The sequence below is a fragment of the Mustela lutreola genome, chromosome 6 (assembly GCF_030435805.1).
Source record: "Mustela lutreola isolate mMusLut2 chromosome 6, mMusLut2.pri, whole genome shotgun sequence".
NCBI classification, from domain to species: Eukaryota; Metazoa; Chordata; class Mammalia; order Carnivora; family Mustelidae; genus Mustela; species Mustela lutreola.
The window spans coordinates 72,916,360-72,931,304 of NC_081295.1; the positions used below are offsets into that span (position 1 = coordinate 72,916,360).

The 14,945-nt window shown below is 35.4% G+C and overlaps 1 protein-coding gene across 5 annotated transcripts in view; it reads left to right on the forward strand.

Annotated features, from left to right (window-relative positions):
* The window catches only part of PTPRK (protein tyrosine phosphatase receptor type K), a 565,921-nt gene that overhangs the window by 288,578 nt on the left and 262,398 nt on the right, over positions 1 to 14,945 (forward strand). For all 5 annotated transcript variants that reach the window (XM_059177599.1, XM_059177596.1, XM_059177595.1 and 2 more), the window contains exon 6: positions 13,310 to 13,484. In XM_059177599.1, the coding sequence (XP_059033582.1) occupies positions 13,310 to 13,484 (175 nt within the window). The remainder of the gene's footprint in view (positions 1 to 13,309; positions 13,485 to 14,945) is intronic.

Genomic DNA, 14,945 nt, shown 5'->3' on the forward strand with positions numbered 1-14,945 from the left:
TAAAAACCAGTAATTGTAAAGAGCCCCAATATCCATTAAAAGGAGAATGGGCAAACAGTGTGTGGTTCATTCAAGCAATGGAATGTTATTCAGCAATAACAAAGAATGAGTTACCAATGTGGATAAATCTCAGCAATAGTATGTTTTTGGAAAGGGGATAGGTAAAAAAAAAAAGTACCAGAAAAAATAAAGCTAAATTATGTGATAGAAATCAGAACAGTATTTGACTGTGGGTGATGAGGAGGGCCTGGAAGTGCACAGGGGAAACTCCTGAGGTAATGTAAATGTCATGTATATTCACTGGGTGTTGGGCCCGTGGGTGCATATACATTTGTTAGAAGTTAAGTTCCATCCAATTTACTGTGTATGCAGTTTACCTCAATAATAAACGAGGCAAAGTGAGTATGTGGTACATTCTGGCATTACTAATCAAGCCATAGATGGCAATAGCCTATAAACATTTAGCTGCCTTTTGTCCATCTTGTCCATTTGAAGTTATTTGATTAGGTGTGAGGGTAATATATAATTAGTCTATGCTGAAATACAGAGTGAAACATGTTCTGAGTGTTCTGTTATCAGAACATGTTTTAAATTCTGAGGGTGTAAAAGAGTTGAAACAGGGTTGGACTGTAACTTATGACTTAGTGTTCTTTTATGAAGGTCCAGTATAAGTGGACACCTACATGGCAAATCAAATAGAGCTCACTGCTGGAACATCTGTCTGACCATATGCTTTGGCTTCAGGTTCAGTGTAGAAACTAAAACGCTAACGACTCCATCCATCATCTCAGAGCTTGGCGGGCATGCATCATTGGATTGGACAGAGAAATTCAACAGTGGAGTTATTGAAAGTAGGGAATTGTGTGGGTAGATTTGGTGACACCATTTGTTTTGGTGAATTGAAAGGAGACTGTTTAATGTGTGACTGATAATCCTCTGCAGATTGCCATCAAAGCTGTGGCAATTGGGCCAATCTGTCAGTAATTGCCGCAGGTGCTGGCCCTATGCCTCCTCTGTTGGTCTGCCAAAACAGGAAAGTCAGCCATCACTTTGCACTTGGTAAGATTTGTCACCGCTAATGTAGTATGATAAAGCTAGTTTCTCAGCCAAAGGAAATGTCATTCTTATGGAGCAATAGATAATTCAAGCAATGTGAGAGTAATAATTGGAGAGTAGAATTAGTAAAATGAAATGCAAATTGCTCTTAAAAAACAAAAACAAAAACAAAAAAACAACCAAAGAGAGACCGACCTCTTGCAGTACCAGTTGTTGTCAGCTGAGGATTAATGGGAATGGGTGGTCTGAAACTTCTGGGCATACGGTGTTTTGTCTGTCCGGGGAGATGTCATGGTCTTCTTCCTGCACTGCAGGTGAATGGCATCATGCAAGCAGTGGAAATTAGATCAGAGACATGGTATTTTACAAAATGAGTTAATTCGAAAGTATAAAAATTTTAGCTGATGAAACCCATCACTACACAATTTCAAATACCACATAGCCATTGCTCACAGAGCTCCCTCTAATGCTTCCATGCTATGGTATTTTTCCACGCCTATTTCTACTGTCCAATGATGTGCCTGGATGTTTGTAGCATATTGCATTTCTACAAGAGATGTTACTATCCCTGATAGGATTTCCTTTTGAGAAAAAAAATCTGTTAATTTTGTATTTATTACAATGAAGGAAAATTCTTGGAAGAAATTGATCTATGCCTAGAACAATCAAGTGTATGATGGGCAATTCATTGAAAACTACTTTGAGAGGAGTATTTCAGAACCTGATTGACTAAACATATGTGATTAGCATATATTGGATGCCATGAAAAGAAGAGGGGGGAAAAAAAAGGAAGGAGTTATAGTGAAAATTGGCCTACTGTCTGGACTTGGTGAAAGTCCTGACATTTTCTAAGTCATTGGCCTTAAGGGTGACTGACTCATGTCTAAAATATTAGACTAACCAAAGACAGCTTATAATTACTAGGACAGTGAATAAAGTTGAAGACATGATGTCAGAATGGCTAAAACAACATGGAATAGTATATATCTTGAGATTCGTGGGAGAACAGATAAACTTCTTAAAATCTTAAATTATTGGGAATATTGAAGAGGGATTTAATTTGTTCTGTATAGGTTCTAAAGTAAAATACTAACTAACAGTTTGAAGCTCTATGGTGAGAGATATAAGCTGATTATAAGAGAGAACTTTGTAATTGTAGGGCTGTTGAAACTTAGTATGAGCTCTTCCAGGAGGTAGTAAAACTACAATTAGTGGAAGTATCCAAGCATAATCTGGATAAGCACTTGCTAGAGCAGTTGAGTATATTTAAGCATGAGGCTGAATACATTTTAAGATCCCTTCAGCCCCGAGAATTGCCTCTGTAACTGAATAAGAAAAGATGATACAGAATCTAATCACTAAACTGTTTGAGAGTTGAGAGAGCGCTGCATCGGATGGAATGTTTGGTGAGATCATTAAGGAAGATTTGATTGAGTCTTTGAAGGATCTATAGGGCGTGAATAGCAAAGATACATGAACACTGTTATCACTGCAGGTTAGTGTATGTGCGTGGGTGGGATAGGAACATCAGGAGAAGGAGCTTCTCGAAGTGGAGGGTTCTCAATGAGAAGTGGAAGTAAAGACAGGTTTTTGGCAGGGTTGGGACTGGGCCCTGATGCAGACATAAACCAGAAGGGCCTGGGATTAGCCGGTCCTGGTGGAATCGAAAAATACATGAATAGCAAAGAAGGATAGATGAAAGAAATACCAGTTGACAGAATCGGGGACGATGTGAGTGAAATGATCAAGACAGCTTTCCAAATTTCCTCAAAAGTTTATATTTTAAAGCCAGTCAGTGAGCTTGTTTTCTCATTTTCTGTTTTGGGACTGATTTTTCTATTAGATCCATCTGTTTCCTTTTTTTTTTTTTAAATTTTTCCTACGTTCATAATTGCATAGAAGTTATCTAGATATGAAAGTGAGTGAAAGGTGCGAGGACATTCCGCCTTCCTTGGCTCTTTTGAGCTTTAATAAAAGTTTGTCAAGACAGTTGGAAGCTTGTGGATGGTCCTGATATCCACTGGAAGGCTATTGGTGCTTTTAACCTTGGCTTCTTCTCTACCTTGTGGCTCACAGAACAGAGTAATGTCCAAGGGCAAGTGTTAACCACATCTGTGGTGTTTCCCCTGATTTCTTGTAAACTGATAAACAGTAGCATGCTATTTAATTCTAATTGTCTCTTTTTATTCTTACTTTAAGCAGTAGTGATTTTTTTTTCTGTGTATATGCTGATTTACAGTTATTTCTGTTTTACTTGAGAGACCATGTACCATTTAATAGCTAAGCTATCACTCTTGTCAGTCTGCTGCTTTTCCTCAGGACGTTGGTTTATTTGAGTTCAGGGCATTATATTCTTCCTTCATGGCTTCATACAAAGAATTATGGCTGTTGGTCTTGAAGTAAAATCATTGACTGAGTATCATGGATTGTAATGTTTATCTTTTATCTTTGGCATTTGGGTGTGTATGTATGTAAATAGTGAACATCAGAACATTTAATCATGTTTAATGTTTTGGATTGTTAAATATCCTTGAGGTCATTTTGGTTGGCTTTCTGTGGCTTTCTACCATAAAGAGTTCAATGCCTTAAAGATAGAGTGCATTCTTTTCCGTCTTCAATAATTTATAAACTCTTGGGTTTGTTGTCTGCAGATTATATAATTGATTATAAATGAATAATGTGTGGAAAATACTTTATCTTTCTTATCTATCCCTGGAGCATGACTGAAAGCCCGGCAGTCATAGAAGCTCAAGGATTTCTTCCTATCGATATCTATAAATAACAATTTACTGCTTTTTCTGTGCAAGAATAATGTACTCTTCTGCTGTTCCTAAAGCTGCCCTTCGGTGTGTTTTCTAAGTGTGTCACATCAAGCACTTTACAACTTTCCATTGACTTCCTGTGATCAGTGTTACAGCATGGAGGCTCTGTAGCAGGCTGGGTTGCTTCTTTATGAAAAGCAATCTGATATAAAAATCTAATATTTGTAAAATCATTTTATGGTACAACAAAACATAGACGATCACACAAAAGTAAGAACTATGACTGGATGAATTTTTATGAGGTACACACCACACAGGACAAGAAAGGGACTTTGCCAGCCATCCTATGGGCTCCTTCCCAGGGCTCAGTCCCAGCCACACCTGAGCCCCTCCCTACTGCTGCAAATAATGGTTTTCCTCACTTCTGGCCCTTCTTTGTTTTTTCATAGGTTTTTTTTTTTTTCTCACTTATATGTACATTCCTAAATACTCCAGATTATTCTTATCTAATTTTTAAAATGGGTTTTTAAAGTGTCTTTTAATCTGTGGGTTTGTCCTCTGTCCCTTTCTTTTCCTCACAGTTTGTCTATTGAGGAGGAACCCAGACCATTGACTTGTAGTTTTGCACAGTCCTTTTACTGATTGCATATTAATGTCCTCTTTGATTTAACATGTTCTTCTGAATTTTCTGTAAATCGGCAGCCACATCCAGAGTTAAGTTTGATCCTTTGGAATGCTAGAGATGGTGCCTGGTATTATTACAGGAGGCACAAAATGTCTCTTTCTCCTCCCCTGCCCTTTTTTTTGTTTTCTTCATAGTCATTGGTGCTTAATGCCTATATTCATTGTTCAGGCTGTAAATTGTGGTATTCTAGTTCTATTATTTATTATGTACTATTATCTATTTTGTACTAGTTTAGTTAAAGAAGAAAAACTTCTCATCTACCTTTCTCTACCCAGTAGCATACTTCATTAGGAAAGAGGGGATAAAGACTCAAATCTTTGTTTTAGCTATTGGTTTTCAATATAATGAGTTGATCCCTTATCATCTCCAAAGGTGACTGATTCTTCTTCTGAACTTGTGGACCTAATCTTGTTTAATTGACTTCAGTTTTTTGTAATTATTACTATTAATATTACTATTAAAACTCGAGCTGCCCCATCTTTGGCTAATGAGAACCTCTTCAAGTTGGCTCCAGAGTTCTTTTGATATGACTTCAGTCGTTTTTGGTAGTTTCCTGCTGTCTGATATTGTGAGATGTTCCTTCCTTCTTTTGTACATTTTCTTCTCCAGACCCAGTACGCTGGTTTGTTTTAGTGAGATCGTGTATTTCAGGACCATGATGTGGATGGTGAAGGGTACTCATTTTGTTAGACCTTTTCAGTGAACAGAACTAAGGTAAAATTCATATTTAACAATAAGCTCTCTATGAGTTCTTCTTTATATTTCAACTTCAAGCCTAAAGATTTTCACCTAATGTTTTCTCTATTACAATTTGTCAGTTATGGCTCCTTTTTTCTATGCTACTATTCTTTAGTCTCAGTGACCCAAGGAAAGAGAGAATTCAAATACTCCATAATTCCTCATTTTTAAAGGCTGATGTCATTTTTAATACTTGCACCATGTAACTTGTAGCATGTAACTATTGCATACTATCCTCTCTCTCAGGTAGCCCTTATTTACTTAGTTCTTCAGGTAACTATGTTCTTAATGATCACCATCTTCTTATAGCTCATGTTTTCCCAGTTTCTTTGGTTGTTTAAAAGTCATTTTCTAGAAAAATGGCTCAGGAATAGCACATGGAATTAATACTCCTGAGTTCTTGAATGTTGATTATAGTTTATATGTGAACTTGATAGATTTTTTTGTGCCCTTGATCCTTTTTTTAAAGATCTTATTTATTTGAGAGAGAGAGAGAGGGAGAGAGCATGAGCATGAGCAAGGGGAAGAGAGGGAAAGAATCTTAAGCAGACTCTGTGCTGAGCATGAGCCTGACATAGGGCTTGATCTCACAACTGTGAGATCATGACCTGAGTTGAAATCAAGAGTGGGATGCTTAACTGACTGAGCTACTGAGGTGTTCCCGTACCCTTCTTAAGTCAGTTGCAGGATATAAAATCCTTTGTTCACATTTTCCTTCCTTGAGTAACTTTAATATGTTATTTCATTTTGTTCTGGCATAAAGCTTTGTTATCAAAGTCCGAGAATATTTGTTTCCTTACAAATCATATGTCTGCTTTTTCTAGATATTCAAAGGATTTTTTCCTTTTTTTTTTTTTAAAGATTCTAATTTTATCAGACTGTGTATTGTTGTGAGTCATTCTAGGTTACTGTTCTCAGGTATGTGTGGTGTTCTTCCATTGTGTATTTTTAAGACTTTTTAAAAATTTTCAGAAGGCACATTTAATCATTAATTAATTAATTAATTAATTTAAAAAAAGACTTTATTTATTTATTTGACAGACAGAGATCACAAATAGGCGTAGAAGCAGACAGAGAGGGAGAAAGGAGGAAGCAGGCTCGCCGCTGAGCAGAGAGCCTGATGTGGGGCTTGATCCCAGGACCCTGAGATCACACGAGTCCATACAAAAGCAAGGAAACAAGAAAAGTACGAAAATAATATTATTTTTATTTTATTTTTTATTTTTATTATTTTAAAGTACTTTTCGTACTTTTCTTGTTTCCTTGTGAAAATAATACTATTTTCATACTTTTTTTGTTTCCTTGCTTTTGTATGGACTCGTGTGATCTCTGTGTTTGATCTTCTTTGCATTTCATCATTAATAGTCATTTTCTCTGGAATCTTTTTTGTTCTTTTTCAATTAAAAGTCTCTTTTTTCCCCACATTCTGTTTTGCTTAAGACATCATCTGTTGATTTTATTTACTCTAGTTAATCGTATTTCTGAAGTGACATTTTTCTTTCATTTCCAATTTTTCTTGAGTTCTGTCATCTTATGAATTTTATTAATTCAAATTTATATTATTTTTTCATCATGAATCATTTTTTTAAATATGTTTTAACATAGCTTGAAATATTAGGTTTCAATTTTGATCTGTTTTGTGGGCATATTTTCCTGACTTACTTTCAGAGACTCTGGGGTTTATATTCTGCTCCTTATTCTATTTTAAACTTATGATAACTTTATGTTGGACTTGACCTTGATACTTTTAAGTTGTTCATTTTTATGTTAATTATGTTGTCTTGAAATTTTAAAATGAGATATGGAGTTCAGGAAAACTTTCTTGATTTCAAGAATCCCTCTTTTGTTTTTGTGAGTTATGTTTAAAAATATGACCACTTGCTTTCTTGTTTTTCTTGGTTTTGTTCTCATCTAAACTCTGTCTGGACCTTTTCGTTCCATACTTCCTCTTGTTGTTTTGTCTGATTTTATGTGGCAGATTCAGAAAATTAAAATTATCCCACTGCCACCAAGTTACCAGAATCTCTCAAGTGTAGTGCTTTAATTGTATTGGTCTCTTTGCTCTATTCAACTTCCCTTTTACTCTGAATGGTACAGTTAAAGTCACATGCTTTGTATTTTCCATTTTCTCCAACACAGTTTGATGCAACCAGCCAATACCATTATTTATATTCCTTAGTTTGTCTAAAATGTCTTAAGGTCACAAATGCATGGTCACCCAGAAATTTACCTTCTATAGGTATTTGTTAGAAATATCTAATGGTAATATTTTACATCTCTTTACTACATCATGCTATGGACTAGCAATGTCTTCTTTATTACTGGCAAATAATTACTATCTAATCACATTTAGAGAACCAATTCTAGAAAACAGAACCAAACCAGATCGGAAAACTCAGTCTTAAAAAAATCTGTTCTCCCAGAAGCATTTCTGGTAACAAAATCATCTGTATCAGTCAGTGCTCAAACACGAAAAGCATAGGTATATCTGTGTATATACACACCCACTTTGTTTTTTGTTTTTGTTTTTGTTTAAATCCTAAAAGGATTTATTACAAGGAATTGGTTTATATGATTGTGGGGCTGGCAAGGGAAGTCTGAAGTCTGCAGGCCAAACCATCAGAGGGTCAAGCTGGTGTCCTCAGGCACAAACTCAAGCTGCTGTTTATAGGTGGAGTTTCTTCAACTTCAGGGGAAGCCTTTGCTCTGCTTTTAGACCATTTTAACTAACTGAATCAAGTCCACCCAGATCATCTAGGATAATCTCCCTTACTTAGTGTCAATTGGTTATAGACTTCACTTCCATCTCCAGAATCCCTTCACCTGGACACCTACTTTGATTAAGTAACTTGGGACTATAGCATAGACAAGTTGATGATCCAAAGATCACCACAGTTATTAAATGTGTTATTCGCTCAGATAATGTGTTGATTATGATCTTCATTATATTGCTATTATCAAGATTTGCAATGAGAACTTTTGTACAAGTAGTCTCATTATTATTCTCAACATCTGTGTTGAATTGCAGGTACAAATAGATACCCCCAGTTTTAGATAAAAAGATGGAGATGTGAGAAATACTAAGAATTGTGAAGCTACTAAATGGTTGTTTCAAAATGAAACTTAGGTATTATCTTCCATCCAGCGGGGTTCAGTGCACTTTCTCATGCTCTCTGTGTTGCCCCTCATACTGCAAGACACCTATGCTTCATAGCCTAAAACTCTTTTTCTTGTTTAATAGCTGAATTTACATTTTATTGCACTTGGGTAGTGATGGATTCTAGGAATTTGTTATCCCCAGCACATTTTTACCCTGCTTTTTAAAAATCAGAATTATATATGCCACCTCTCTTTTTTTTCTGGTCAGCTGTCTTTCATTGCGTTCAGCCCTTTCATTGCCAAATAGTAAATATGTTTGCCAACTTAGTATTATCATTTTAGTGCAATTTTCCTAGAAGAACACTGTGTTCTTATTAAATGTTTGATCTGTTGAAATAAATATAATAATTTCTAGTGGCTATAAATAAGTGCTTTTCTCAAAACAGTAACATGTTTCTAATCTTAGAAATGTCTAGATTTCTAAGCCTTGAATTTTGCCATAAAACCTTTTGTGTTTCTAAAATTTTTGGTTTAATTGTTCAATAATGATAATGATGTAATAATAATAATAATAGCTGCTGATGAGAAAGAAAAAACATTCATATGGTAGACAAGCCTTGGTAAGGAACCCTCTGTTCCTTGGCAGTAATTTGGTTGGATTATTGTATGATTTACTTCAACCTTACTTAATCATATTGTGCATATTTACTTTGGGTTTAGTTTTGGACAAAAGGGCAAGTACCGACAAATCATATGCCACCCTCTTAGTCCTCTTAATGTATTCACTAGGAACCTAAATACCAAATGTAGGGAAACAGTCTCTTAACAGTTTTCTGACTCAAGAGGGTGGAGGGATCATATAGCATCATGTGCCCAAGAAAGACAGTGAAAAATAAATAAAAAGATAAATGCAATTTAATATTTTCTTCAAGTCAACAGAGTGAAATAATCCCCACAAGTATTCTAAGAACCACATTATTTAATTTTAAATTAAATTGGATTAATTCTTTTCCTCAAGCTTTGAAAAGAAAAGCTGAGATAAGCTATATCATATTTTAACTGTACCTTATTAACTGTTAGGAGTTCTAGCTGAAAATAATATAAAACCAGGTGTATTTTGTCCATTAATAGGAAGTCCAGAGAGAAGGGGGCTCCAGAAGTTCTTGATACCATTTCAGATACTTGATCAAGAACCCGATTCTGTCTTCATCCCTGAGGTGCCATCCTTAGTGTGTCCACTTTGCCTCACATTGGGTTCTCTCACATTGACAAGTCTGCTTTTCCAGCTTTAGGCATAACATGGAGAAGAGGACCCACTGTGTCTTCTCTAGAAGTGTGAAAAAAACCTTTCTGGGAGTGAATTGGCCTGTTTTTGTAGAATCTCATTAGCCAGAATCAGAGCACACACCCATTTTTACAGCTCTCACTATGGTTAGGAGTAAGACCTCCATGATTGTTTTCTGCCCGTATGTTTCAAGCTGTAATGTCTTGGTGCATAACCTAGGGATCTATGAAAATGTAGATTCTGATTCAGTACGTCTAGAGTGATCTCTAGGCTTAGGGTTTGTAACAATTTGACAGGGGATTCTGATGCTGGTGGTCTGTAGACCACACTTGGAATAGCAAGGGGTTTGATCGATACTTGGCTATTATAGATGTTGAGAATTTACCAATATTATCGCTACACTACTTTAAGCCAGGAATTGAACTTGTCAAGTAAACACTGCATATGGCCTGCATGAGGAAGCTTACTTAGTTAAACAGAGGAGTATAATACTCAGGGGCTTTAATGACAAGTCTCAGCAACCTGTACGGGAGACACAGCAAATAAGAAAGCATGGAGAGCATATGAGAATTGGGGGAGAGAAAAGGGCCAAGTATTGGGATAGAATCCTTTGATCATATAATTTTGTGGTTTGTTTCTCAGTATTTCTCAAAGTTGGGGATATTTGCAGTGGTAAAATCATATAAAAAACTCAAAACAGGATAAAGAGCCAGGAACTGAAGAATGTAAAAGCAGAAAACTATATGCAAACACTACTGCATAAGGGAGAAATTTAACACTACTTCTTTCTTCCTTCATAGGGCTGTGCATTCGGCTAAATTGATAGCTTGTAGTCAGGTGAAGACCTATTATTTTGGATTATAAAAGAAAAGTTATCATTATTTTTGACTTCTGAAATGTACATGTCCTCATTTATTACTTTTAACTGTAATGCATTACTGGAAGCTGAGTAAATAATGCAATGTCTAGTATAGTAGATTATATTTCTCATTAGTACAATGCTTTGACCAAGGCTTTACAGCAAATAATCAATTCATTGGACTGGACCTAGAATATAAATGGAAAAAAGAAAAAAGCAGCTTTGGTTTAGTTTAGAGGAAGTACTGCTAGATTTTGTGTCAAACCTGGTTTTGAGTTTTAATCCTGCTACTGAGAGGCTGCATATCATATTTCTAATCTATTTGAATCTGGATTTTATGATCTTTAAATGGAAATAACTATCACATATGTTTTTTTGAGAGAGCAGTGGCAGCACCAAGATGATAGCCTATATACCATCAGGTACATGGAGGCATTTATTAAATGATTATTGAAGATCAGGCTGAATGTTATGAGGGCATAATGGTATGACGAATGGTTATTGTTATTTTAAGAGGTAAATAGCATGTATGTCTCCTATGCTCTTTAATTATATAAACAATGTATATCTTATGTAGGCATATATATTTTGTACTTATGTTAGCATTTTAATAAACACAAATATAGATATAATATAATGTAATCAGCTTTGTGTACTCCTTAAACAGGCACCTCTATATAATATAAGCATTTTCTCTTCATTATTATCTAGGAGAATGATCAGAGATCTTGGTGCAAAAATTCATGGAATAGTTGGGTAAGGAAAGAGTTATTTAAAAAGCTGAATGAATAGACTATGGTAAAATTGTAGTTGGGACTTTGTGTACTTAGGTTTATATGTATATGTATGCATACCCATACATGACTATATACTACACAGTATGCACAGATAAATCATTTTGGATGTTGAGAAAAATGATTACAGATACAATGAGTTTAGGATTTAAAATATTACTTAAGTAATAGAATGGTTCCTTTATTATTTACTCTTTAAAAAAACACAAAGTGTCTTAGCCATGAAAAAATTATAGAAAACAGTAAGATGACCACAAATGTACCCACCAAATTTAAAAGAAGTTGAAGTTTACATTTTTATTTCATACACTAATTTTTTTAAATAATTTTTTTATTTTTTATAAACATATAATACACTAATTTTTGTTAAAGAATTTTATTTGAGATTTTAACATGGGTATGTGTATTTCATATAAATGAGATAATGGGGCTGGTTGTGATGGCTATTGCTGATTTTTCAGTACTTTTAGGAGCCAAATGATATTACATTGGTAATTTGAAAGTGGTCACAGTGAGACTATTTACACCATAGAAACTGAGATATGATACAAATCAACACTTTATATTTTTGGTTACGAACGAGCTGTTCAGCATTTTACCAGCACACTGCTGGCCTTAGCTTGCCTAAACTTCTATATTTTATTTTATTGGATGGCCAAATCTCAGTCTATTCAGTAAAATTTGGATCTTTCCCATATTGAACTGTTCCTGTATTGAAACGATTCTGAGTTCAACATTCTTGTACAATATCTCCGTGATCACATATGCAAAAGTGATTCAGATGTAGAAATGTAGACGTGAACTACTGGATGCTAGGCTATGTCCATCTTCACATTTTCTAGAGAATAACAAATTATCTTTTAAAGTGACTGTAGTATTTTATACTTCCATTAGTAATCTTAGGGGGTTTGTTTCCTATAGCTAGAGTACGAGACGATTTTTAAGTAGTATGAAAGGATACCAGAGACACTTGACTTTTCACCAACAAGAGATGAGGTCGAGGATCATGACCAGTTCTTTCTCATAGTTATGACTTTTCTTTGCCCTTTATGCTATCTTTGACATATAGACGTTTTAAAATTAAGGTTGAGGATCTCTTTTCATGGTTATTAGACATATACATTTTTCCTTTTTATAGCCTGTCCACTTTTTGATAGGGTTGTTTGTCTTTTTTCTTATTGAACTGTAGAAGATCTTTACATAACCTGGCTATTTATCTTTTGATGGATTATTTCCATGACAAATATCTTATCACAGTTGGTGGCTTGTTTTTTTCACTTTATTTATGTTGTCTTTCAACATATAGAAGTTATAAATTTTATTATAGTTGAATTTTTCAGTCATTTCTTTTATAGCTTACACTTACTGGTATTGTGCAAGGTACCCTGATGTTGTAAATAGGCTTTTCAGTATTTCATTTTGAAAGTTGACAGATATGCTATTAACATTTAGGTTCTTTTGATTACTTCTCTTAAATGGTATAAATTGGCTGTCATTAATGCCAAAGAGATAAAGTTTGCAAAGAAGAGAGATTTTGGTTTGACTCTAAATTAGTCATGAGTATTTTATTGTCATTCTGTGGCTGGTCACATGTTACACTTTTAGAATACAAAGATGCATTGGGCATGCTCTTGGTCTTCTCATGGGACAAACCTATTATATAGCACATGCAGTATAGAATAAGGGCTAAAGGAAGCTCCCATATGTATTCTTTGGGAGAAGGAGGGCAGTGAATTATATGCCCTGGGGCCATTAACTCTTTTGTTAATTCATATGCTGTGAGCTAATAACAATTTTATGGAAAATAATAGTAATCTATAATGTCAGTGCTATACCCCTAAAGGATACCAGTGTTTATTTCCATGCTTTTTTTGGGTTGAATGACACTGGAAGAGATTTGTGGAACTACATAGACATTTTCCTCCTAATTTAGAAACAAGAATAATGTATCACAGATATTGGTTGCTAAGGTGCTTTAGATTTATGGAAATGTTAAGAACCTGTTTTTTAAAGATTGGTTTCTGCTTGCAGAGACGAAATGGAGAAGATATACCAGTAGCCCAGACTAAGAACATCAATCACAGAAGATTTGCTGCTTCCTTTAGATTGCAGGAAGTGACAAAAACTGACCAGGATTTGTATCGCTGTGTAACTCAGTCAGAACGAGGCTCCGGTGTGTCCAATTTTGCTCAACTCATTGTAAGAGGTAAAGTCACTTTCACTTCATGAAATTGCTTGACTTGGTTAAAACAAAGCAACCTTATAGAGATTTTGATTGATTTTTAAACCTGCTGCTCTTCATTTCAAGTCACCAAGAAATTATATTATATAAAAGTTCTGCTAATATGTGACTCTTGACCTCAGGGTCATGAGTTCAAGCCCCACACTGGGTACAGAGATTACATAAATAAATAAAACTTAAAAAAACAAGTTTTGCTAATGTCTTAAGATAAAGTAATACCGTTGTACGTTTGTCAAACAAAGTTTCAACAAGTGTTTTCCATAGAAAGGAATCTATTTTAAAAAACTCTAATAGGGCTACCCATGTAGAACACTTTATTCCATATCGCAACCACCTAGTTTTGCTTTTTTTTTTTTTTTTTTAAAGATTTTATTTATTTATTTGACAGAGAGAGATCACAAGTAGCAGAGAGGCAGGCAGAGAGAGAGGAAGAGAGCCCTATGCGGGACTTGAGACCATGACCCGAGCCGAAGGCAGCGGCTTAACCCACTGAGCCACCCAGGCGCACCCTAGTTTTGCCTTTTAATTTTAGATTTGCTTTTCCTGTTTAAAATAGCTCCAGAGGGATGCCTGAGTAGCTCTGTAGGTTAAGCAGCTGCCTTTGGCTCAGGTGACGATCCCAGGGTCTCAGGATCGAGTACCACATCAGGCTCCTTGTTCAGTAGGGAGCCTGCTTTTTCCTCTACCTCTGCCTGCTGCTTCCCTGCTTGTGCTCCCTCTCTCTAACAACTAAATAAATACAACCCTAAAAAAATAAAAAATTAAATAAAATAGCTCCACGGATACCACCTTTGTTCTTTAAAGCATTGTGATCATGAGGTCAAGGTCAGAGTTTCTGTCCCCATTGAGAATTGTAAATTTTAACGGTATCAAAACCCAGTGGTGGTGGATGTTCACCAATTCTGGCCTCCTAGAGGATCTTAGAAAGTTAGACTTGCTAAGTGGTTTTAGCTTAGCTTGGCAAGTACAAGTACACAGCGTGTATTAAAATCATTCAAAATTTACTGTGTCCCTGATATTATGCAACATACACACCATTCTAGTTTGTGGAGATAAAATAATAAATAAAATATAATGTCCCTGACCTCGTAGAGCTTAACATTGAGGTGCATTAGGCACACTGTATAGAAAAATATTGAAAATATATCAAATTATAGTATATGCCATGAAGAAAAATAAACACTCAAAATGACGGTGATTAATTTTTTTTATTATTTTTAATTATTTTTGTGATTAATATTTTTGTTAGGGTGGTTTAGAAGACCTTTTTGAGAGGGGGCGGTTGAGCTGAACCCTTAAAAATGAGGAATCGGGCACCTGGGTGACTCAGTCAGCTAAGCCCCTGCCTTCAGCTCAGATCATGATCCCAGGTCCCTGGTATCAAGTCCCACATAAGGCCCCCTGCTCAGTGGAAAGTCTGCTTCT